The sequence below is a fragment of the Capricornis sumatraensis genome, chromosome 4 (assembly GCF_032405125.1).
Source record: "Capricornis sumatraensis isolate serow.1 chromosome 4, serow.2, whole genome shotgun sequence".
NCBI lineage: Eukaryota > Metazoa > Chordata > Mammalia > Artiodactyla > Bovidae > Capricornis > Capricornis sumatraensis.
In genome coordinates, this window is record NC_091072.1 from 101,763,712 (window position 1) to 101,785,575 (window position 21,864).

Consider the following 21,864-nt stretch of genomic DNA (forward strand, 5'->3'; position numbering starts at 1 on the left):
GGCACAGGGAGCCTGCCTTCTGTTGGCAGCGCTTAGACTGTAACATTGTTATGAGAATTAAATGAGAGAATGAATATGAAGGTTTTTTAAACAGTCTGTCCCATGATAAATTTGTCATTAATGAAGTCTTAAAGTAGAGAAATGATTGTAAGGTCATGGAATAACCAGGAGAGACCAGATACATGATTCCAAAGGCCTCCACAAGATGGTATTAATTCTCTTGGTATGTTTCCCATGGGCGGGATCTTACAAATACCTGCAAGTTCAAACATCTGGTTTTGTCAGTGCAGAGAGGAAATTTTGGGGTCAGACTCATATTAGTCAAGCTCACAAGACCTGTAAAAACCAGAACATATAAACTACAGTGTCAGTTCACCAATTTACACCAATTCCATCTGCCATGAGAAACAGAAGGTTTAAGTCAGCACAATCAGCACTTCCCACAAACGTTGCTCCTAATTTGGTCCACCAAATTATATTCAGAAGGTCACTTGGTGAACATGCATGTTTCCCATGACTGCTGTAACAAATTACCACAGACATGGTGACTAAAAACAGCAAAAACTTATTCTGTCACAGTTCTGGATCCCTGAAGTCCAGGATCAGCATCACTGGATCAAAATCAAGGTACACCAAAGCAGCACTCCCCTCAGGGCTGGAAGGGAGAACCTAGTCCTGGCCTTTCCCAGGTTCTGGTGGGTGCCAGCATTCCTTAGCTTGTGACAGCATCACTCCAATATCTGCCTCCATCTTCACACTGTCTTCTCTTTGTATGTGAAATTTGTCTTTCGCTCTGTTTTGTAAGGATTCTTTTGGTTACATTTAGTGCCCACTCAGATAATCCAGCGCTTCCCTGGTGGCTCAGAGGAAGATCCCCTGGAGAAGGAAATGGCAACCCACTCCAGTATTCTTGCCTGGAAAATCCCATGGACAGAGGAGCCTGGTGGGCTATATTCCACGTGGTAGCAGAATTGGACACGACTGAGCGACTTCACTTTTCACAGATAATCCGAAATAATCGCCTCATCTCAAAATCCTTAATCACAGCTGCCAAGCCCTCCCTCACTTTTTTTTTTTTTTTTGCCATGTAAGGTAATATTCATAGGTTCCAGGGATTCAGAGATGGAAATCTTTTCTGGGGATACACATTTTTCAGCCTATCACAGGTTGGAAATTGAGATCTGAAAAGTAAATTATACTACTAGAAACACTGAAGACCCCAGACTGCACTGTGTGATACATTTACTTTCACAGCAGGAAGAGCCTTGTCAAATGGCCTGAGTACTCAAATCCATTGCCAAGATTCACTTTCTCAACACAGGGCTTGGATGGCCATTGCCAATGTTTGCTTCTGTGATTGCTTTTTAATGCCTCCATGACTAGCAAAACTCTTTTTGATTGGCCTGATTTTTCTTTCCTCTTTTTCCTTCCTTCCTTTCTTTCCTTTTGCGTTTTTTTCTTTCTTTTGTCTAGACTTGGAACTATTTTATTTCTGAAATTGGTGCCTTTGCCTAGCTCTGTTATGATCCACTACTTGTTAATATTTATAGCTTAATTCTTTTTCCCCTACACTATGCAGCTTATGGGATCTTAGTTCCCAGACCAGAGATTGAACCCAGGCTGTGGCAGTGAAGACCTGGAATTCTAACCTCTAGACCACCAGGGAAATCCCCTAATTCTTTTTTTTTTTAAAGTGGAAGTATAATTGACCTACAGCACTATGTTAGTTCCAGTTGCACAAAATAGTTATTCCGTAATTCTATATGTTACAAAATGATCACCACTGTAGCTTAATTCTTTTTTTTTTTAAAAGGCTAGAAACTATAAAAAAGAGCCAAATGAAAATTCTAAAAATGAAAAATAGAGTATCTGAAAATTTAAAAGTATTGAATGATCTTAACGGCACTTTAGAGATAGGAAAAAGTTGGTGAACTTGAAGATACATTAATAGAAATGACTCAGTTTGAAGACTATAGAGAAAAAGAAAAGGTTGAAAAATGTGAACAGAACTTCAGAAACTTATAATACCAGAAATCTAATATACATATATGTAATTGGAGTCACAGAAGGAGAGGAAAGAGAGAATGGAGTGAAAAACTCTCTGGAGAAATAATGGTTGAACACTTTCCAAATTTGGTGAAAGACATAAATTTTCAGATCAAAAGTGCTCCACAACTGTTATAGGAAATGTAAATTGGTACAGCCAATGTGGAAAAACATTATGGAGATTCCACAAAAACTAAAAATAGAACTATAATATGAGCCAGAAATTCCACTCTTGAGTATATATCCAAAAAAATATGTGTACCCCAATGTTCACAGCAGTACTATTTACCATAGTCACGGTGTAGAAGCAACTTAAGGGTTGATTAACAGATGAACAGATAAAGAAGATGTGAGATACACACACAATTGAATACTACTCAGCCATAAAAAAGAAAATTGCCATTCACAACAACATAGGTTGACTTGGAGGGCATTATACTAAGTGAAATAAATCAGACCAAGAAAGAAATACTGTTTGATATCGCTTACATATAGAATCTAAAAAAAGCAAAGCCGATGAATATAGCAGAGAAGAAACAGACTCACAGATATAGAGAACAAACCAGTGGTTACAAGAGGGGAGAGGAAAGAACGGGGACAAGATCGGGATAGGTGATTAAGAGGCACAAATTACTTTATATAAAATAAATAAGCTATAAGGATATATAGTATAGCACAGAGATATAACCAATATTTAATAATAACTATAAATAGAATTTAAGCTTTAAAAATTATGAATCAGTGGGAGGTGGGAGGGGGGTTCAGGATTGGGAACTCATGTACACCCGTGGCTGATTCATGTCACTGTATGGCAAAACCAATACAGTATTGTAAAGCAAAATAAAGTAAAAATAAAAATTAAAAAAAAATTGTGAATCATTATGTTATACACATGAAATATATGATACTATAAATCATCTATATTTCAATAAAAATAGATAAAGTTAAGTAAAAAATTAATAAAGAAGCTCAACACACCACATTTAAGCACATCACAGTCACACTGTTAAAAACCAAAAAAATCAAAGCCAATCTTGAAAGTAGTTTGAGAAAAATGACATGTTACCATACAGGGATCAGTGATTTGAATTACCATGGATTTCTCATCAGAAACTATGGAGAGTAGAAGACAGTTTTAAGTACTCAAAACAAAAAAAACCTATCAACATGTAATTCTATATTTAGTTTTACATAGCATAAACATAGTTGCTGGAAGCCACCCATCTGACCCCGTGGAAGGGGGACAGAGAAGGAGTAATCATTGTGAGATGGACAAGTACCTGAGGAAGTAAATACCGCAGTTATCTACATATACTTCTACCCTCTACACATTTATTTTCATGCCCTATCTAGGGAATTTTGGCAGAAGTTTAGAGTCAGCAAGCAAAGTAATGTATGAGAGATGAATGCTCATTCGTTGTGTTTGTCTAGTCAGAAAAGCCGCTTTCAATTTGCTGTCAATACATAAACTTAATCCAAGCTGGGTTTGGTTTCGTGTGCTCTTTCAGCTCCCTAACCTAATTACCCTTTTCTGTTGCTTCTCTTTTACATTCTTTCGGCCACTGCTCACCACCACCATTGGCCTCATAGCAGAGGGATTACATCTTGCCAACCAGTTCTTTCTGAACTTACTGATCACCATAGCTACTCTGATCAGTTTCCAGCCATGCTTTGTGCCCAGTGATCTTTTTGGTTTTCAAAGATCTCTCTACTCTTTCCTCTCAGTGTGCTTCTATCCCATCAATATTTGGCTTCCTTCTTGCAAGTAGGCAGATAATTACGTAACATTTCAATTTATTTTTTACAATACATTCTTGTAATAATACATCCACACACACTAAGGTCTTACAAAAACGGGCAACAATGGCATTGAAACACGTATACTATCATGTAAGAAACGAATCGCCAGTCTATGTTCGATACAGGATGCTTGGGGCTGGTGCATGGGGATGATCCAGAGAGATGATATGGGGTACGAGGTGGGAGGGGGGTTCAGGATTGGGAACTCATGTACACCCGTGGCGGATCCATGTCAATGTATGGCAAAACCAATACAGTATTGTAAAGTAAAATAAAGCAAAAAAAAAAAAAAAATTAAAAAAAAAAGGGCAACAGGCAAGCATACATACTTAGTAATAGCTTCTAGATAAAAAAAATCTGAGAATACAGTCTTCCTTAGGATCAGTGGTCTTCTTCCTCTGCTATTTCTTTTCCCCCTATTTCTCTTTTCCTAAACTTCTTTCACAGCTGAGGGTCAGTGCTCACTATGCCAAAGCGGCTGGCAGCTCCAACTCAGATGGGAATTGTGTCTCTGTCACTTTAAAATCCTCTAGCTCTTTCTTCCTCACTCTGCGCAGGATAAACTTCTACCGTGTCGGTGCTTACCCCATTGTCAAATTAATGAATGCACTAAAAAGCAAAAGCAAAATTACGCTGGTGCTGATGGGGGACTTCCCTGGTGGTCCAGCGGCTGAGACTCTGCACTCTCGATGCAGGGGCCCCAGGTTAGATTTCTGGTCAGGGAACTAGATCCCACATGCCTCAGCTAATAAACAAATATAAATAAAACCACAGTGGTGAACACCCACTATCCTTAAGCAAGGGGCGAAAAAGGGGATGCAGAGGAGAACTCTCTTCCTACATAGCCCCTCCCTGAGGTCAAGTGCAGCCTCCTCACCGCAATAGCCTTCTCCTCAGCAGTTGCTGACCTGACAGAAAACAGAAGCTTGGATCTTTTCCATGGTCTCCCTCCCTCTTCGAAAGGGGAAGTCAGTGCTGAACTCCTTCCCTGGCTAACCCCCTATCGAACACATTGCCAACACCAAAGGGAGCCAAACATGGAATTTCTAGGCCCATGACAGTCCCCAAACATGAAGTCAGATCTGTTTCCTGCGGTCACGGAGTGAGAACAGGAGGTGAAAGTGCTCCCCAACATCCCACTTCATTTGGAAACACTCAAAACAAAAAAAATTGAGTTTTGTTAAGAAAAAGGCTGATGTTCCCAGAAGGAGCAAAAATCATTTCTCTGTCATTCCAGATGCTGAAAGAACACTTAAACTCGTTCCTCTCCTCCCCTCCTGTTCCAGACGCTAGAATTTACCCCTTCATGCATCCCTTCAGCTTTGTGCTGGGATCACCAGCCAGAGCAGCAGAAGCCTCCAGCATCTCCAGGGGAGTCCCGTGGGATAATACCTTTGTGAATTGGAGAAGGGGAGAAGATCTTGAACTCCCCAACATTTGACAGGAACTGAAGAACTGAGGGGTTTGGGTCTGATGTCCTGTCAAATGAGGCAGTTCAAGCTAATGTCTGTGGGGCTGTTCGAGAAGCAGCAGGAGGGAATGCCAAAAAGTGTTTGTAATGGAGGTTGAGGACTTTGGGGGCATCCTGGGAAGAGAATACACCGGCCAGGCCAGAGCCATCCCCAAGCCCCTCCTACTTCCCAGTTACTAAACAGATCCAGCTGTGCACAATCCTGGCAAATCGTTTCCCATCTGGCTTCTAGGAACTCATGACTAATTAAAGGAGTGTGTGTGGGGAAGGGTAAGGGGGTGTACTCTTAAAAACAGAGGTTTCCAAGGTAACGGCTTGGGGAGAAATCAATCCCATTTAGCCAGGGAAACTTCCCTCTTTCCTGACTCCCTCAGGTCTCCAAGGAGAAAACAGGCCAGAAGCTAACACTGTTTTCCCCACATTTCTTGAGATCAAGAGCAGTGTATAGGCCAGTCCTAACTTGGTTACAACCTACGTTTTTCTCACTTCCAGTTTTAGACTCCGGACTTGCCCTTTATATACTAACTAGGATGTCCAGCCTTCAGGGAAGGATATTGTCAAAGAGAGGTGGGGATGTTTTGAGAAACTGGCTTCTCCTGGGCTTAGAGATCTCTAACAACCTTTGCCCTCCACCCACAGCCCCATAGACCCTGAACATTAGAGAATACTCTCAGAGTCTTAACCTACTTCCTGCTCCTACTGTTTAAAATATTTTAATTTAAACAATATTTCTATACAAACTCTTCTGCCACAGTCCTTCAGCAGAGAGGGAAACCAGTTTGCAGGATGGGATCAAGTCAGCCAAAGAACCAGGAGTTCTCTCAGACTCAAGTTCTCTTTTTGGGTCAGGCAGACCGCATGTCCTAACCCATCACACACATTCCCACATGTCCCCCAGTGAGTGAGTGATGACGAATTCAGAGGGAAAAAGAGCTGAGTCAGCATGGCTTAGAGGTGGGGACTGGCGGCAGGGAGGTCTTGATACCATTATGGGAACAGTTAGTCATGCAGTCCTGCATACACATCCAGTCCACAGCTCCTGGCTCTGGGGGGTTTGTTTGGGTGCCTGTGGAAACTCTTGAGAGACTGCAAAGATCATGGCTTGAGCCTGAGGTTCTGTTGCTTCCAAGCTGTGTGACCTGAAATGACCTGTTAGAGACTCAGTTCCCTTTTCTGTGAATGTCTTGTACTTGTGCTCAGTTGTGTCCAACCCTTTGCCACCTCATGGATGGTAGCCCACCAGGGTCATCTGTCCATGGAATTCTCCAGGCAAGAATACCGGAGCCGGTTGCCATTTCCTCCTCCAGGGGATCTTCCTGACCCAGGGATCAAACCCATGCTTCCTGTGTCTCTTGTACTACAAGAAGATTCTTTACCACTGAGCCATGTGGAAGCCCTCCCTTTTCTGTAGAAAGTGATAATGCCAGCCCACAGGGATGTTGTCAAGATTTAAATGAGGTAAACTATTTGGCAGCTTTTACAGTTTCCCTCTCTGTTCTCTCTCTGGCTCCTTAATGTCTAGAATGTGACTCCATCCCCCAGGGACTTCCAGGGCCAGAGTGAGTGTCCACACTTTACCTTGTATAATAACCACCATATCTCTTGGGCATCCCTGGATGGGTCAGTGGTAAAAAATCTGCCTGCCAATGCAGGAGACGCAGGAGATAAGGGTTCAATTCCTGAATTGGGAAGATTCTCTGGAGAAGGAAATGGCAACCCACTCCAGTATTCCTGCCTGGGAAATCCCACAGACAAACGACCTGGCAGGCTATAAGCCTTAGCGTCGCAAAAGAGTCGGACACGACTTTGTGACTAAACAGCATCAACAACAACTATCTCTCTCACTAACACGTTAACAGATACTCTTAAACATTCTTCCCCAACTCCCGCTTTTTTTTTTCCTCTATGAGGTGTCTAAAGGGAGGGAGTAATCTGCCATCACATTCTTTTTACTTTACTCCTTTCCCTCTCTCCACAGCCTGCAAAGCTCCTGTCCCTCCCCTACTAACTTCAGTACTTCCTGTCGCTTTCTCTTCCATTCCACCCACCCAGGGCCTGAGGCTGGGTGGACAAAGCTGGAGCTGAGTTCAGAGCCACAGACAGGTTCAAGTAACTGCATCAAAATGTTGCTAGTGGTTCTCTTTTGGGTTTTACTGGTGGTTTTCATTCTCTTCCTTGCTCATTTTGGTATTTTCCAAATTTACTGTAATGAGCAATGGATAACTTATTCAGAAAAAAAAATAGAGAGGACTTTAATCAGAAAAAAATATATAATTTTCAATTGGCCCATGTCCTATTCTCAAAAGAAGAGGGATTGAGTGGTGATAGAAAGAGGGAGAGAAGGGCAGAGCTGAGAAAAGCCCTGCAGGGGGCTGGTTCCCAAGCTCTCTCATTTCCAGAGGGCATCAGCCTTGATCACGGCCTCACTCATGGCTTTTGTCACTCATCAGTTGGTGGCTCTGTCCTTGCTTGCCTGACCAGTCATTTGAGACTTAGTCACTTGACTGTGAACCAGTTGAGTGCTGAGTGGGTCAAGAAGACCAGCATCATTGAGGGCAACAATGAATCAGGAGGATCCCCCACCTCCCTCCTGGGGTGTGAAGGGTTCTCCAGTCACCTGCCAGTCTTTCAGCCTGGGGTGTGGGGAAGGGCTCAGAACTGGCATCCCACTGAGAACATGAGTTCAATAACCCTTTCCCTCATTTCTATCCCTACTGCCTTATGCTTGTGAATGGCATAGAAATGTGTGATGCACAAATGATGGTGGAAACTGCAGTGGCTCCTAACCACTCACAGAAAAAAGCTCTAAGAGTCAGCATGGTGAATGGAAAAAGCATAGGTTACGAGTTGGCAGAAGGAGTTGAACATATGCCAGGCCAGTTAGGAGCTCCATGTCCTTAGTCATCTCCTTCTTTGGCTCTCCATTTCCTCTCTTAAAAAGTGTCCAGACATACACACTGAGGAAACCAAAATTGAAAGAGACACCTGTACCCCAGTGTTCATCACAACATAGTCTACAATAGCCAGGACATGGAAGCTACCTAGATGTCCATCGGCAGATGAATGGATAAGAAAGCTGTGGTACATATACACAATGGAATATTACTCAGCTATTAAAAAAATGCATTTGAATCAGTTCTAATGAGGTGGATGAAACTGGACCCTATTATACAGAGCAAAGTAAGTCAGAAAGAAAACACCAATTCAGTATATTAACACATATATATGGAATTTAGAAAGATGGTAATGATGACCCTATATGCGAGACAGCCAAAAAGACACAGATGTAAAGAACAGACTTTTGGACTCTGCGGGAGAAGGCAAGGGTGGGATGATTTGAGAGAATAGCACTGAAACATGTATATTATCACATGTGAAATAGATCGCCAGGCCAGGGTTGATGCATGAGACAGGGTGCTCAGGGTTGGTGCACTGCAATGACCCTGAGGGATGGGATGGGGAGCAAGGTGGGAGGAGGGTTCAGGATGGGGAACACATGTACACCCATGGCTGATTCATGTCAATGTATGGCAAAAACCACTACAATACTGAAAAAAAAAAAAAAAGCCATGGGAAAGACAAAAAAAAAAAAAAAAAAATGGCCAGAATAATTATTCCCTCATAGGAGGACAGTGAGAATTAAATGGAATAAAATAGAAATGGAAAGGTCCCCTGGTGGATCAAGCGGTGAAGGATCCACCTGCAAGGCAGGAGCTGCAGAAGATGCAGGTTCGATCCCTGAGTGGGGAAGATTCCCTGGAGAAGGCAATGGCGAACCACTTCAGTGTTCTTGCCTGGAGAATCCCATGGACAGAGGAGCCTGGTGGGCTACAGTCGCACAGAGTCAGACACAACTGAAGCAACTTAGCACAGCACAATACAGAAATCACCTGACACAAAGTTTTTTTTTTTTTTTTCTTCTCATTCTATTACAATGAAGTTTAACAGTGTGGAAAAGTCATATAAACTTGGTGGGTCCAAAGTAGGTTTTTCTTCCTTTTTTTTTAAAGAAGTAGGTTTTCCTAATGTAAAATTTTCTCTTCTATGTTAAATAGCATTGAAGACCCTCTCTAAGCTCTGTCTCCCAGTCAGTTTTCCACCCTGGTCATTCGTCTGACAAATATTTATTAAGCACCACCGAAAGCACTGAGCTAGCCTAGAATGGGCACTAGGGACTCAGTGGTGAATGAAGCAGACCCTTAGAACCTCTCACTGAGCATAACTGACTTTTCTCTGCACTTTTACTTAAGACCAGCATTGTCCCTGTTCCTCAGGACTCTTTGACCCTATCCAACTCATAGCCAGCCTTCACAGCCCAGCTCAAAGCCTGCCTTTTCTGCGAACCTTCCCACAGCCTCATGACCCTCAGGATGGGACACCTCCTGCCTGATATCCTGGTTCCCCTATTTCAGGTATTTGAATTGATCTCACCCTGTCTGTAGGCAGGGTGTCTCAAACCTCCCTGTGGGCAGGCTCTAGAATTTACTTCTTCCTTCTCTAGTTAACCTCCACTCTCACCCACACATTCCAGACTTATCAAGGGCTTGAAATAATGACTTTTTATTAAGGCAGACACAAGTAGGCTTCAAGAGCATTTAAATTCTCAGCTTGGTCTTGGATGCAAAGAAACTGAGATCTCACCCTTCGTTCTTTCATCTGCAACCCAAGCACCTAAGCTATTTGCTTCCTTACCTCTCGGTTTTATTTTTCCTGTCCTAGAGCAGACAGGGAGATGTGAAAGTTACAGATAAGGGGTTTATTGCCCAGGGGTCCTTGGGTCACAGGAATGCCCAACTTCAGAGGATGGCTCTGGTCCCTATTTCTAGTCTCGGCAGATATTCTGCTTCTGATCCTGGCAGGATGCCCACCTCCAGGACAACATGGGAAGTCTTTCTGAGTCCAGCAGAAGACCCTGGGGTCTGGGTCGAAGGCTCTTCTAGACTTCTGCTCTCTGGCAGGGCAGGGGTTAATGGTGAATTGCAACACATCTCTGGGCTGAGTCACCTCCTACTGACACTCCCCCCACCAATTTCCCTCTCTTGAAGTTTTATAAAGAGGACCAGAGACTGGAGAGTGAAAAGAACTGGAGGGAAGAGCCCCCCAACCCAGCCCTGCTCCCTCAGGTTCCCAGGATTCTCAGAGCGGAGGGCACAAACTCTGAAGCTCTTGCCTGGTGGGACCATGAACTGGCAGCGGCTGTGGCTGGGCTTCCTACTCCCACTGACCGTCTCATGCCGGGCTGTGGGGCCCGGAGAGAAGGAGGCAGCTATGGTGAGTCTCCTGGGAAAGCCAGACCCAGGCTGGGGGAGGAACTGCTCCTTAGTCCCATCCAAGCCGCTCTTCTGACCTACAACTGCCTGCCCTGCCCTTTGCTCCTCTAGTCCATGATCCACCCCTACCTATCCCTACTCCCTCCCCTCATACTTCCCTAAGATGCCTCTCCTTCAGTCCTTCCACATCTGTCCTATCCTAATGGGCTGTTAGGTCATGTAGAAGCTTCACCCAGAGACTAATCCCCTTTTGATTTTATCTGCTGACCCCTACCCTCATCATAGGATTACTTGTTGCGATATGGTTACCTACAGAAGCCTCTAGAAGGACCTGACAACTTCAGGCCAGAAGATGTCACAGAGGCACTGAGGTGAGAGGTTGTAAGGTGCATGCCTACAGGGTCAAGTTCACAAGATCTTTTTCTCTTCTCACCTTTTCCAATCCCCAGGCCCACCTCTGCCTGCCTCACATCCATTTTGGGGATCCAGAGAATGTGTGGTGGAATCAGGGGTGAGAGGGGGAGTCAAGGACGAGGGCCCAGTTATTGGATCTTCCTAGGCCCTGAGCACTTCTTTGGAGGCTCCATCCCACATTATAAACAAAATACAATTATTTGGTCACATCCTGCAAGCGGTATAATTTGTATGAGTTGGAGCTGAATTGTTGACATGATGTTGCCTTTCAAAGACATATAATCCAGCGTTTATTTCTTTCTGTTTTGAAGCTTTCTTTTCATATTTTGGGTCTAATGGGTCATTTCTCAGATATGTTCCCAGTCCATTGAAAAGCCACAATACTTGTGGTGCCTGATGGATGAAATTGCCCCAGAGTGGGCAGGCTGGACTGGGAATGGGGTGTCCAGCCAGAAGGGGAGAAAGCAGAGGGAGGACAGGCCCTCAGGTGGTAGCAGGTGAGAGAGTCTCAGAGCAGGAGTAGGACACTTCCCAGGGCAGGAGGAGGTTAGAAATTGCAATAGAGGAAGAAGGCAACACCAGAGAGCACTTTACCCAAATAAGAGTGTGAACACAGGGAGGTGACGTTGAAGTATTGCCTTCTATGCAGAACAGAAGAGGAAGGCCAATTATGAGGACTGGATCCTGGAGCGATCTCATCACCTCCAGAGCTTTAGTGCCGTTCTCAGTCATTACGTCGGGCCAAAGGGGACCAAAGAGCTATCCCCATTTCTTAGTCATTCCAGATGCCCCTATCCTGCTGGACCATCCCTCTCCCTCTTTCCAGAGCTTTTCAGGAAGCATCTGAGCTGCCAGTCTCAGGTCAGCTGGATGACGCCACAAGTGCCCGTATGAGGCAGCCCCGCTGTGGCCTGGAGGACCCCTTCAACCAGAAGACCCTTAAATACCTGCTGCTGGGTGAGAACTGAGCCTGGGAAAGTGGGGAGGGGGTCATGACTGTGGGAGCACAGGTGACATTGGGACAGTCTGGACCAGCTCATCGTTGAATGGATGGTAATCTGGTAATCAACTGATCACCACTTGCCTGGAAGTGTTGTTTCATGGCTTTGCTGAGTGAGTGCTCACACTCAGGGGAGCTGTCCGGAGCTGGCAAAGGTATCTGTGCTTCTAATCTATTCTTTGGCTCAATAACCAGGCCGCTGGAGAAAGAAGCATCTGACCTTCCGCATCTTGAACCTACCGTCCACCCTACCATCCTCAACAGCCCGGGCAGCCCTGCTTCAAGCCTTCCAGTATTGGAGCAACGTGGCTCCCTTGACCTTCCGCGAGGTGCAGGCTGGCTGGGCTGATATCCGCCTTTCCTTCCATGGCCGCCATAGCTTGTACTGCTCCAATTCCTTTGACGGGCCCGGTAGGCACCAGCTCTCAGCTCTCCCACCTCACAGACCTCTGTCTCCTTGAGTCAATGACTCTGGAAACTTAATGTCAGGCTACCCTTCTATGCTCAACTGCACCCTACACTCTCCAACCACCTTCTAATATTCCCTTGGGGAGCAACATATCCTCTCCCTGGGGCCTTACCAAGCCTGTTTCTGTGAAGCTTATGCCTTCTTCCTTAGCTTAAGTTCCTCTGCTCAAGGCATACTCCAGGGAGGACTGGGCCAAAGACAGCAGAGTGACTGGAGGTAACAGAACGGAGTGACGGGCACCCGTGAGAGATCGGGGTAGTGACAGGGAAATCTGAAAGGAGTGAGAGGCGTCCAAGAGATAATCAATCTACTTGGGGGGATTTTAAGGGAATAGAGTAATTGGAGTTTATAACAGGCAGGGGATGCTCCACCCTAGGAGACTCTGATCTCCTGCCTGTCTACCTTTGCCTTTGTCCAGGGCGGGTCCTGGCCCATGCCGACATCCCAGAGCTGGGCAGCGTACACTTTGATGAAGATGAGCTCTGGACTGAGGGGACCTACCGGGGGGTGAACCTGCGCATCATCGCAGCCCATGAACTGGGCCATGCCCTGGGGCTGGGGCACTCCCGATACGCCCAGGCCCTCATGGCTCCCGTCTACGCTGGCTACCGGCCCTACTTCAAGCTGCACCCTGATGATGTGGCTGGGATCCAGGCTCTCTATGGTCAGTCCTTTCCCCTAGTCCTCATGATGGTCAGTCTGACCAGTAGTCTCTTTAAGCATAAAGACACAGGTCTAATCTTCATGGAGGGAAATGGCTTGGCTTCTTTCTCTTCCTCTTGCCCCATTATTCAGGCTTCTTCATTTTCAGGAGTTGTTTTTCTTTTTTTGACCTCACTGCATGGCTAGTGGTATCTCAGTTCCCCAATCAGGGATTGAACCCTGGCTGTGGCAGTGAAAGCCTGGAATCCTAACCACTAGGCCCCCAGGGAACTCCCAGGAGCTCTGTTTCTGACACTTCCAGGTCTAATCTTCCTTCCAGACCTCTCTCCTCCTACACCTGCTCTAGTGGATGAAGAATGAACATTCCAGCAATCCCCTCTCTCCCTTTCTAGTGCCTCTCAAAACTAAAACATGTCTCCTGCTGGTATCAACGTGATCTTTTCTCCCACCAGTGAAAGCTCTCCAGGTTTTCATTTTTCTCTCTATGCGACCTCTGAGCTTGACTTACAGTAGGAGAGTGGGGAAGCCAGTGCTCTGCGTTCTTTCCCTGAGCAGTATTATGTTACCTTGCAGGCAAGAAGAGCCCAGAGATAGAGGAGGAGGAGGAGGAGGAGGAGGAAGACACGGCACTCCCTACTATACCCCTAGTGCCCACAGAACCCAGTCCCATGCCAGACCCCTGCAGTGGTGACCTGGATGCCGTGATGCTGGGTAAGACCCTTTCCCTCCAGGCTTGTAGGCAGGCAGTGGGGCAGGCTGTTGACCTTGAGACCTGGACAAATGGGAGTGACATGGGACCTCAGGGTGATCAGTGGAGGTTAGACTCTAGGCACAGGTTAGTGGCCATGGATGGAGGCAGTGGCCTGGGGAGGGAGGATTCAGAGCTGAATTCAAGATGGGCCAGGCAGGACATTACCTCCGTTGTTGCCCTGTGAGAGCCACTAAACACATCTGGAAATACAGCAAGATGGAGAAAACAGTCTTGACTGGAATGTCTATTAGAGAGGGTATTATACCCACATGGAAGTACAACTTGGAAGCCACCTGGAGTAGAAGGTGAGGTCCCTAAGTGGGAGCAGCTATCCACAGGGCTGATTTGCTGTGAATGACAAAGGAGAGGCTGGACACTTCTCTGCCCTTAACAATCCTCTCCTTGAATGAATATGTGGGGAATCAGCCTGCCTGAGATACCCAGAAGTCTTTATTTGACTGCTGTCTTAAAAAAAAAAATTATTTGGTGGCAGCAGGTCTTTGTTTCCTCATGTGGGATAATTTGTTGAGGCACATGGTCTCTCTAGTTGTGGCTCAAGGGTTCCAGAATCCATTGGCTCAGTAGTTGTAGCACATGGGCTTGAGGCATGTGGAATCACCCTGGACCAGGGATCAAAGCCGTGTCCCCTGCATTGGCAGGCTTATTCTTAACCGCTGGACCAGTAGGGAAGTCCTGATACCTGTCTTTTTGACTTGTGAACACACCTCCTGCTCTTAGGGCCCCGGGGAAAGACCTACGCCTTCAAGGGAAACTATGTGTGGACCATGACAGATTCGGGATTGGGTCCTTTGTTCCAAGTGTCTGCCCTCTGGGAGGGGCTCCCAGGAAACCTGGATGCAGCTGTCTACTCTCCTCGGACCCAATGGATTCACTTCTTTAAAGGTAAGGGCACTAGTTTACACTGTGCTACCTGAGGAGGGCCTGTGATTAGAGATGCCATAAAAGGAGGGAGGGATGAGAAGTTTTCAGAGGGTGGAACAGAGGAACTGAAAGTTATCACCTGGGGACAGAGGTGACTTGTTCTTTCCTTATATGCTCTCAGGAGATAAGGTGTGGCGCTACATTAATTTCAAGATGTCTCCTGGCTTTCCCAAGAAGCTGAATAGGGTAGGACCCAACCTGGATGCTGCTCTCTATTGGCCTATCAACAAAAAGGTGTTCCTCTTTAAGGTATAAAGCTCAAAGGAAGGGCAAATCCTTCATAGGAGGGGTGGGCTACCTCCCATGGAAAAGCAAAGACTTGCTCTGGAGGGAAGTTCTGCAGTTGCCATGGGCTGAGAGTAGACCTCGGTGGGGGTGGCGGGGGGTTCCCTAAGCTCTCTCGTCATCCTTCTCTTCTCGCTGCCTACCCCACACCTAGGGCTCTGGATACTGGCAGTGGGATGAGCTGGCCACTACTGACTTCAGCCGCTACCCTAAACCAACCAAGGGATTGTTTACAGGAGTGCCAGACCAGCCCTCGGCCGCCATGAGCTGGCGGGACGGCCGTGTCTACTTCTTCAAGGGCAAACAGTACTGGCGCCTCAATCAGCAGCTTCAAGCAGAGAAAGGCTTTCCCAGAGATATCGCCCACAACTGGATGCACTGTCGTCCCCCAAACACCACTGCATCCGATGGGGACACTGATTCCTTGGTTACAGGCATAGACCATTCAGCCACAGGATAACACTGGATACCATTTCCTTGGGCCATAGATACACCTTGAACTCTGGCGGCTCACCCAGAGATACAATCTTGGACGTTATCCCCTCAGTCACAGACTTTAGCACCCTTTCATTCCCTGGTAATGTCACTCTCTCAGAGGCCTGAGACCTCAATCAAATGTCTCCTGCAACACAAGCATGAACCATGGACCTCAAGTCTCTAAATGACCCAGCTCCAGTCACCACCTCCCTGTACTCTTTCCCTTCTGGTCAGTGACTCTAACTCAGCCTCCAGCTCCGTCCATTTCTCCCCCATCCTAAACAGCACTTCCAGCTGTGTCATTTTCTCTCTGGAGGACATTGGTAGAAGAAAGGCATCCATCAGGCGTTTAGCTGACAGCAGGCCCCACCTGGGAATGCCTGGGTCCTGTTCTTCCTAGATAAAGAACAAGGAAACAGCATGGCCAGTAAAATGAGCAATGGTTTTGGTATCCTTGAGAATCACATCAACTTGCTTATGACTTTGGGCAAGTTAATTAACCTCACTAAGCCTCAGGTTTCCCATCTGAAAATTAAGGTTAACACCAATCCGGCAGAGTTGTTGCATTAACTGAAATACTGTGTGTGAAGTGCCTGGCACATTTGTGCTTAATGAACGTTAACTCCGTGTTCACAGGGCTTCCCAGGTGACTCAGTGGTTAAGAATTTACCTGCCAATGCAGGGGATACAGTTTCAATTCCCTGGAGGAGGAGATGGCAACCCACTCCAGTATTCTTGTCTGAGAAATCCCATGGACAGAGGACTGTGGTGGACTACAGTCCTTGGGCTCACAAAGAGTCGGACAGGACTGAGCGACTGCAAGCGTGCACCATGTTCCTAAGAGAGGGCTGAATGGTTCTTCCTCTGGCTGTGTGTGTGCCACTCCTATAGTAGTCTGGCCTGATAGAAGCACCTTCATCAGATCTTGAAGGGACAGAGGTCTTGTCAGTATGGCTAACTCGTTGTTTGGGGGAGCAAAAAAAGAAAAGAGGAACAACAGAAGAGGCTAGACTCCCAGGTTCAGTGTTCAATGTCATTTTATTCACATGTTCCCATGTTCTTCTTCCCTCCCATCATAACCTTGCTGCCCAGGGGAGGGTCGTATCTTCCTTCATGCTGACGAACCAGGGAACAGACTTTGGACAGGTGAATCAGGGGAGCGGAGAGTTAGAACGAACGGGTTAGTGGCTGGGACGATATTCTGGTTAAAAAGATTAGTGTCCCCTATAATGAGAGACAGAAAAGGCACTTGTCTCCCACACACCCCTGAAGACCAGGCTCCTTTGGGCAAAAGGGCAAGATTCTGGCATGTGGGCCAATGCTCTCTGCTTGAAGCAAGAAGCCAGCTATGAGGGACAGCGGGTGCTGAGCCAGGCAGTGCCCTGTGGTCTTCCCCACATTGAGAAGGGAAAGGGAAGCACCATGGAGGATAGCTACCCCCAACTGAGGTAGGAGAAGGGGGCTTGTGTCTGGGGGTCCAGAGAGAAAGGCTAACCAGGAACTCAATTGCTCCCTGATGAGGGGCCTGGGAATCAGGGATCCCGGAGCTCCACTGGTGCCCTTCTCCCCATGGAAAAGCTATCAAGTGCTTTAGGAGCCTTCCTGATTTTCTATAGGTAGGTCCTATGAAAACAATACTCCTTATTTGATCATTGAGAGGCACTCTGAGGCGGGTATACAGAAGGCTGTTTGGGTAATGGCCCTCCTTGGTTTTGTTTGAAGGGAATTAGGGAGTCAGTTACTTTAGGGACCAGGGTACCTCTGTTACTGGACAGAGGTAGGTACTCATACTTCCATTCCTCTCCTTTCCCCACAAGAGTCCTCTCTATCTGTCCCTGAAACATATCCCTACAGGGCTGGTCTGGGTTGAGCACAGATTCCATGCCCAAGTTCAAGAGGTGGGGAAGTCTGTGTGTGGATTCTGCGGGCCTAGGCCCAGGCCACCTAGTGTTCCCAGGGAGAGGGCATCAGTGGAGGTTTAGGCTCAGGTCCGGGAGGGTGGAGCCAGAAGGTGCAGTGAGGGGGACAGTGGAACTACAGTCAGAATCCAGGTCCAGGACAGTGTGGGGAGCGGTGGCCTGGCTGCCTGGTCCTAGCTGGCGCTCTCGAAGGCTCTGGAAATAACTCTGAAGGGGCAGGGAAGACAGGGCAGAAGAAAGGGCCTGGATCAGAACCCCCCCCCCACCCTGACCATCCTCCTGTGCCTTCTGCCCCAGGCCCAGAGACGCCCTCACGCCTCCACTCACTGGAGCCAGACTGTCGGCAGGGTTCCGTGTGCTGGCAGGGAGCTGGCGCCGGTAGCTGCCCTCACAGAGCCCTGCCCCAGGGGAGGTCCGGTGCCACTTGGCCTCTTGATGACGGATCCGGAGGAGCTGGAGATGCCTTCGCTGGTGGCTCAAGACCACTGCTTGGGAGGGGACAATACAGACTCAGGGAGGCCTCTTTAGACTCTGAAACCCACCCCCAAATATACTCATACTCTAGAGAAACCCATTTGCTTTCCCTGTTACGTCTCTCTCAAACCTCATCCCCCTCCCAGATATTCTAAAGAAACTTTTCTTTGGAATCCTCCTGCTCTTCCCTCATGACTTCCCTGAGATCTTCCTTTCCTTTCACATCAGTCCCCAGTAACTCTTCCCTGCTCCCCAACCTCCTGACAATTTCTCTTCTCATTCTCACCCAGACTTTTGACTCCTCCAACTTTAACTTTTTTTCAGTGGCCTGCCTAATACACCTTAGACACCTCTGTTTTTTGCCCTCAAGTGTATTTTCTCCCTTCACCTCTTTAAGTCTGGGAACCAGGGACACAAGTTGTCTGCTGTCTATACCATGGCGGTAACTCACCATTGGTGTGGCCTCCATGTTCCTCATCCATGAGCTTCCACTGGGCCAGGGCCCCAAGGGCCCCCAGGGCTGGCCAGGTCCCCAGCAAGACCCAGCTATACCAGCAGAGAGGAGGCAAGGCTGGAAGTGCCTGCAAGCGTTGGCCCAGCCGACTGCCCAGCGCCAGCCCCTCCAGGAAGTAGTCAGCACAGGCCACCAGCACTGCAGCACCCAGCAGGGCTGTGCCCAAAACTGTGAATGGACGTGGCCACCGAAGTGTGAACAGGGCTCCCAGCAGTGCCAGCCCCACCAGCCCCCCAGCTGGCACCCAGGCTGAAGGTGGTTGGTAGATGGGCTCGGTGCCCAGCAGGAACCCGGCGCCCAGGGTTAGGCCTAGTAGGAGACCAGTCAGGAAGAGCCCGACACTGCGAACCAGCATGGTGACCAGGCCGCAGAGCAGTCCGATGCCGAGCGCAATGCCCGCGCTCACCTCCAGGCTCAGCTGTGTCTCTAGCACTCGCTCCTTATGGCATAGCAGGAAGATCACCAGGGCTCCTGACAGCAGGCCTGAGAGAAACATCACTGCCTTGAAGCAGCGGTAGCCTGGGAAGGGAGGCAGGAGGCAATGAGAGGCAGAAAGGGGTGGGTGGGGGAGGGTCGACAGGGCTGGGCTCTGATGACTCAGAAGGGATAGGAATGGCTAACCAGAGGAGCAGAAGTCAGGAGCAGCACCCCCAGGGACCTCAAGGCCTAGGGCAGAGAGGGATCATCTTAGGGAGGGCAGGGAGTTTTCAGGAACTGTGAGGGGATGGGAGGGCAAATCAGGAGGTAAGATGGATGAATTGAGGGGAATAAGTATAGAGAAAAGGTTTCATCCTTTCAGGGATGGTAGACGGGAATAAATCAGCACAGGCTAATTCAGGTTACTGGGGAATGGAATTTTGAAGTAGGAGGCAAGGGGAGGGAAAATGATGGTTGCCAGGGGTCAGAGCTGAAGGAGTGAGTGGGTGGGGGATGGAAGAGCCGGCGAGAGCGGCACTGGACGCACTGAAGATAGACATCCCCCGACAGAGTAGAGGTGGCTCAGGAGCAAAGGAGAAAGCTGGCGTCATCTCTGAGGGTGACAGTCTTGGGCAGCTGCCCCCCAGAACCCTGGCCCCGCCCTCACCGAAGCAGCAGTAGATGATTCCAAAGCAGCAGCAAAGGGCACACACCAGGGCGGGTGCCAGGTCAGGACTGTCCTGGGGTTGCAAGACACATCTCAGGTCTGGAGGCTCTGGGAGTTGTTGATTAAAGGGCCTGGGGTCAGAGGTCATGGCCAGGGGCAGCAAGGCTTCCTCCATGGCCGAAGAGAAGGTTGTCACAGAGGGGAAGATCAGTGTCAGCTCCTCTTATCCATCCATGAATGTCTTGAGGGGGCTGGGAAACCTGCAAGGGGGTAAGGGGGCAGGAACTCAGGTGCCTATGAACCTCGAGGATGCCTTTCTTTTAAAGAAAGGCCAATTTCAGGATGGAACTTAGTTCTGCTGGGGAAACTGAAGAAACCTACAGGACAGGGATGAGAGGTCAGCTGTCTATCACCCTCTAAAACAAGGACATTAAGTGGAACTTCAAATCTTAACAGGTAATGAGTCTTGGCTCCCTAGCTTTTCAGGGTGGGGTGGGAGGAGTAGGAAGTCCTCCATCTGTGGAAGGGGGTACTGTGGGCTAAAGGCTCAGTAGCCTGTTCCAGTTGAAAAGAAAGCATGTCCCATCTACAGCTGGGACTCAAAATCATCCCACTGGACTGGGAAGGGTGGAGTTAGTAGAAGGGGGAGGAGAAGGAAAAGGAGAGAATGAGTCATGGTGGGGGTCTCCCAACAGCTGCTCCAACCCCAGAGAGAGAAGAGGGAAAAAAATCAAGACACCAGAAGAGGAATCAAGTAGAGACAGTAACCGACAGTTTGTCAGGGTTGGGAAGCCTTGGCTTCAGGTGGAGATAGGGTTACTGGGGGAAGGTGTCCGTCCAGCCACAGTCCAATTCCCACTTATCCCTCATGGACTAAGCAGGCGCCTTGCTCACAGGCATCTCACATCCTCCCCTCAGGACACTGGTGGGACTCTTTCTACCTCTCCCTTTCCCTGGGGTGTCAGGGCTGCCAGTGGGATTTGAACTCAGTTCCTGAAAGGAGAACACCAAGGAGGAGCTGGCATTGGGGGCACTAAAGGAATGGGGTAGAGTAGGTGCAGGCACTTCTTTTCAGCTGCCTTCTTTTGGATATCAAGATTTTAACAGGCAGGGAGGGGACTTGGTTTGGGAAGTGCCTGGGGCTCCTCTGCTCAATTCTTGGAAGTCTGGGGACCCTATTCAAGGAGAGATTGGGGAGGGGGTGTTAACTACTCACCACCCTGTCAGGGCTGAGGAAAGGAGGGGGTAGACGTGCTTCCCTAGACCCCCAGCTGCATCCCTGCCCAGAGTCTTAGGCGTCCGGGCGGCTGTCAGGCGTGGGCACCCCTAGGGCCACTCTGTTCTTTGCTCCCTAAACTCCTGCAAGTCGTACGGCAGCCCAAGCCCCAGTGAGCTAAAAGCAACCAGCTTGAGGGGTGGAGGAAGGGGACAGGGTGTGTGTGGGGGGGTGACATCACGGGGCGGGACCCTCCAAATCTTTTCCTTGTGTGTGTGGGGGGGACCCAGTTTGCCTACTGCTCTAGGCTGGGATCAGAGACCCCCAGACATAGCCGGGAGGGGTTTTGGGGAAACCGCAAGAGGTTTGGAGAATGGTCTCCGAATACCTATGCGCTGACTCAGCAACTCGAAGCTTTCAAATTCCTTACTGGTGTCCCAGCGCCCCCCTACTTCGGCTTGGTTTCTTCCACTTCCCAGAGAATTGGAGTATTGTCTCCTGGAGAACTTGGTGGTCCGGATCGGGGACCCCAGGAAGGGGTTCTTACTGATCTGGGGCGCCGGCGAGGGGTTCACGGGTAGAAAAACTTGCGGAGCAAGACGAGGGTCTGGAAGGGGAACTAACGGAGAGGCGTTTGTAGAGCAGGGGACCGACAGAGGGTACCCAAGCCCGGGTCTGCGTCGGGGCGGGGGCGCTTGTCAGCGTCGACCAAACATCTTGATATGCAAACGAAATGCAAAGAAGCACGCAGATAAGGGCAGTGGTTTTTGGCCCTCCGCTGGGGTATTAAGCCCAGCAGAGCCACGCTCCCAGTCCTCCGGCCCGCTTCGCGACGGGGCCTGAGAGCTGCATCCAGAGGGGAGGATCCGGGCCGTGGGAGCTACAGTTATACAAGGCAGTTCGCCAGCTGGGTCAGGCGCTGGGGTGGGGGGTGGGGGCCGAGGGTTGCTGGGAAAGAAGGGCCAGCGAAGGAGGTCCAGGGCGGGGGCAGGCCCGGGGCTTCCTCCCCTCCGCTCCACCCCCGCATGATACCAAAAGGCCTCTGTCCTCGTTACAGGCAGCAGGGAAG

The 21,864-nt window shown here is 48.5% G+C and overlaps 2 protein-coding genes across 9 annotated transcripts; one reads left to right on the top strand and one right to left on the bottom strand.

Moving 5' to 3' along the window:
• The first annotated feature begins 10,365 nt into the window (after positions 1 to 10,365).
• Positions 10,366 to 16,129, top strand: MMP19 (matrix metallopeptidase 19). 4 transcript variants are annotated; one of them, XM_068970975.1, is made up of 10 exons: positions 10,366 to 10,588; positions 10,873 to 10,958; positions 11,828 to 11,958; positions 12,197 to 12,412; positions 12,889 to 13,134; positions 13,707 to 13,844; positions 14,623 to 14,787; positions 14,948 to 15,075; positions 15,266 to 15,545; positions 15,632 to 16,129. In XM_068970975.1, exons 1-10 carry the CDS (start codon positions 10,499 to 10,501, stop codon positions 15,712 to 15,714), a joined length of 1,563 nt encoding a protein of 520 aa, XP_068827076.1. In that variant the 5' UTR covers positions 10,366 to 10,498; the 3' UTR covers positions 15,715 to 16,129. The 4 variants fall into 4 exon arrangements, with proteins under 4 accessions (XP_068827076.1, XP_068827077.1, XP_068827079.1 ...); XM_068970976.1 differs by having other exon boundaries at positions 15,266 to 16,129; XM_068970978.1 differs by lacking the exon at positions 12,889 to 13,134 and having other exon boundaries at positions 15,266 to 16,129.
• A 536-nt stretch (positions 16,130 to 16,665) lies between these two features.
• LOC138078388 (transmembrane protein 198-like) lies at positions 16,666 to 21,603 on the bottom strand. 5 transcript variants are annotated; one of them, XM_068971111.1, is made up of 4 exons: positions 21,184 to 21,603; positions 18,433 to 19,014; positions 17,835 to 17,995; positions 16,666 to 17,714 (listed from the first exon to the last, which is right to left on the bottom strand). In XM_068971111.1, the coding sequence occupies exons 2-4, from the start codon at positions 18,989 to 18,991 to the stop codon at positions 17,556 to 17,558; spliced, it is 879 nt and encodes a 292-aa protein (XP_068827212.1). In that variant the 5' UTR covers positions 18,992 to 19,014; positions 21,184 to 21,603; the 3' UTR covers positions 16,666 to 17,555. The 5 variants fall into 5 exon arrangements, with proteins under 5 accessions (XP_068827212.1, XP_068827211.1, XP_068827210.1 ...); XM_068971110.1 differs by lacking the exon at positions 21,184 to 21,603 and adding an exon at positions 19,580 to 19,754 and having other exon boundaries at positions 17,835 to 17,992; positions 18,433 to 18,978; XM_068971109.1 differs by lacking the exon at positions 21,184 to 21,603 and adding an exon at positions 19,580 to 19,754 and having other exon boundaries at positions 17,835 to 17,992.
• Positions 21,604 to 21,864: the final 261 nt, after the last annotated feature.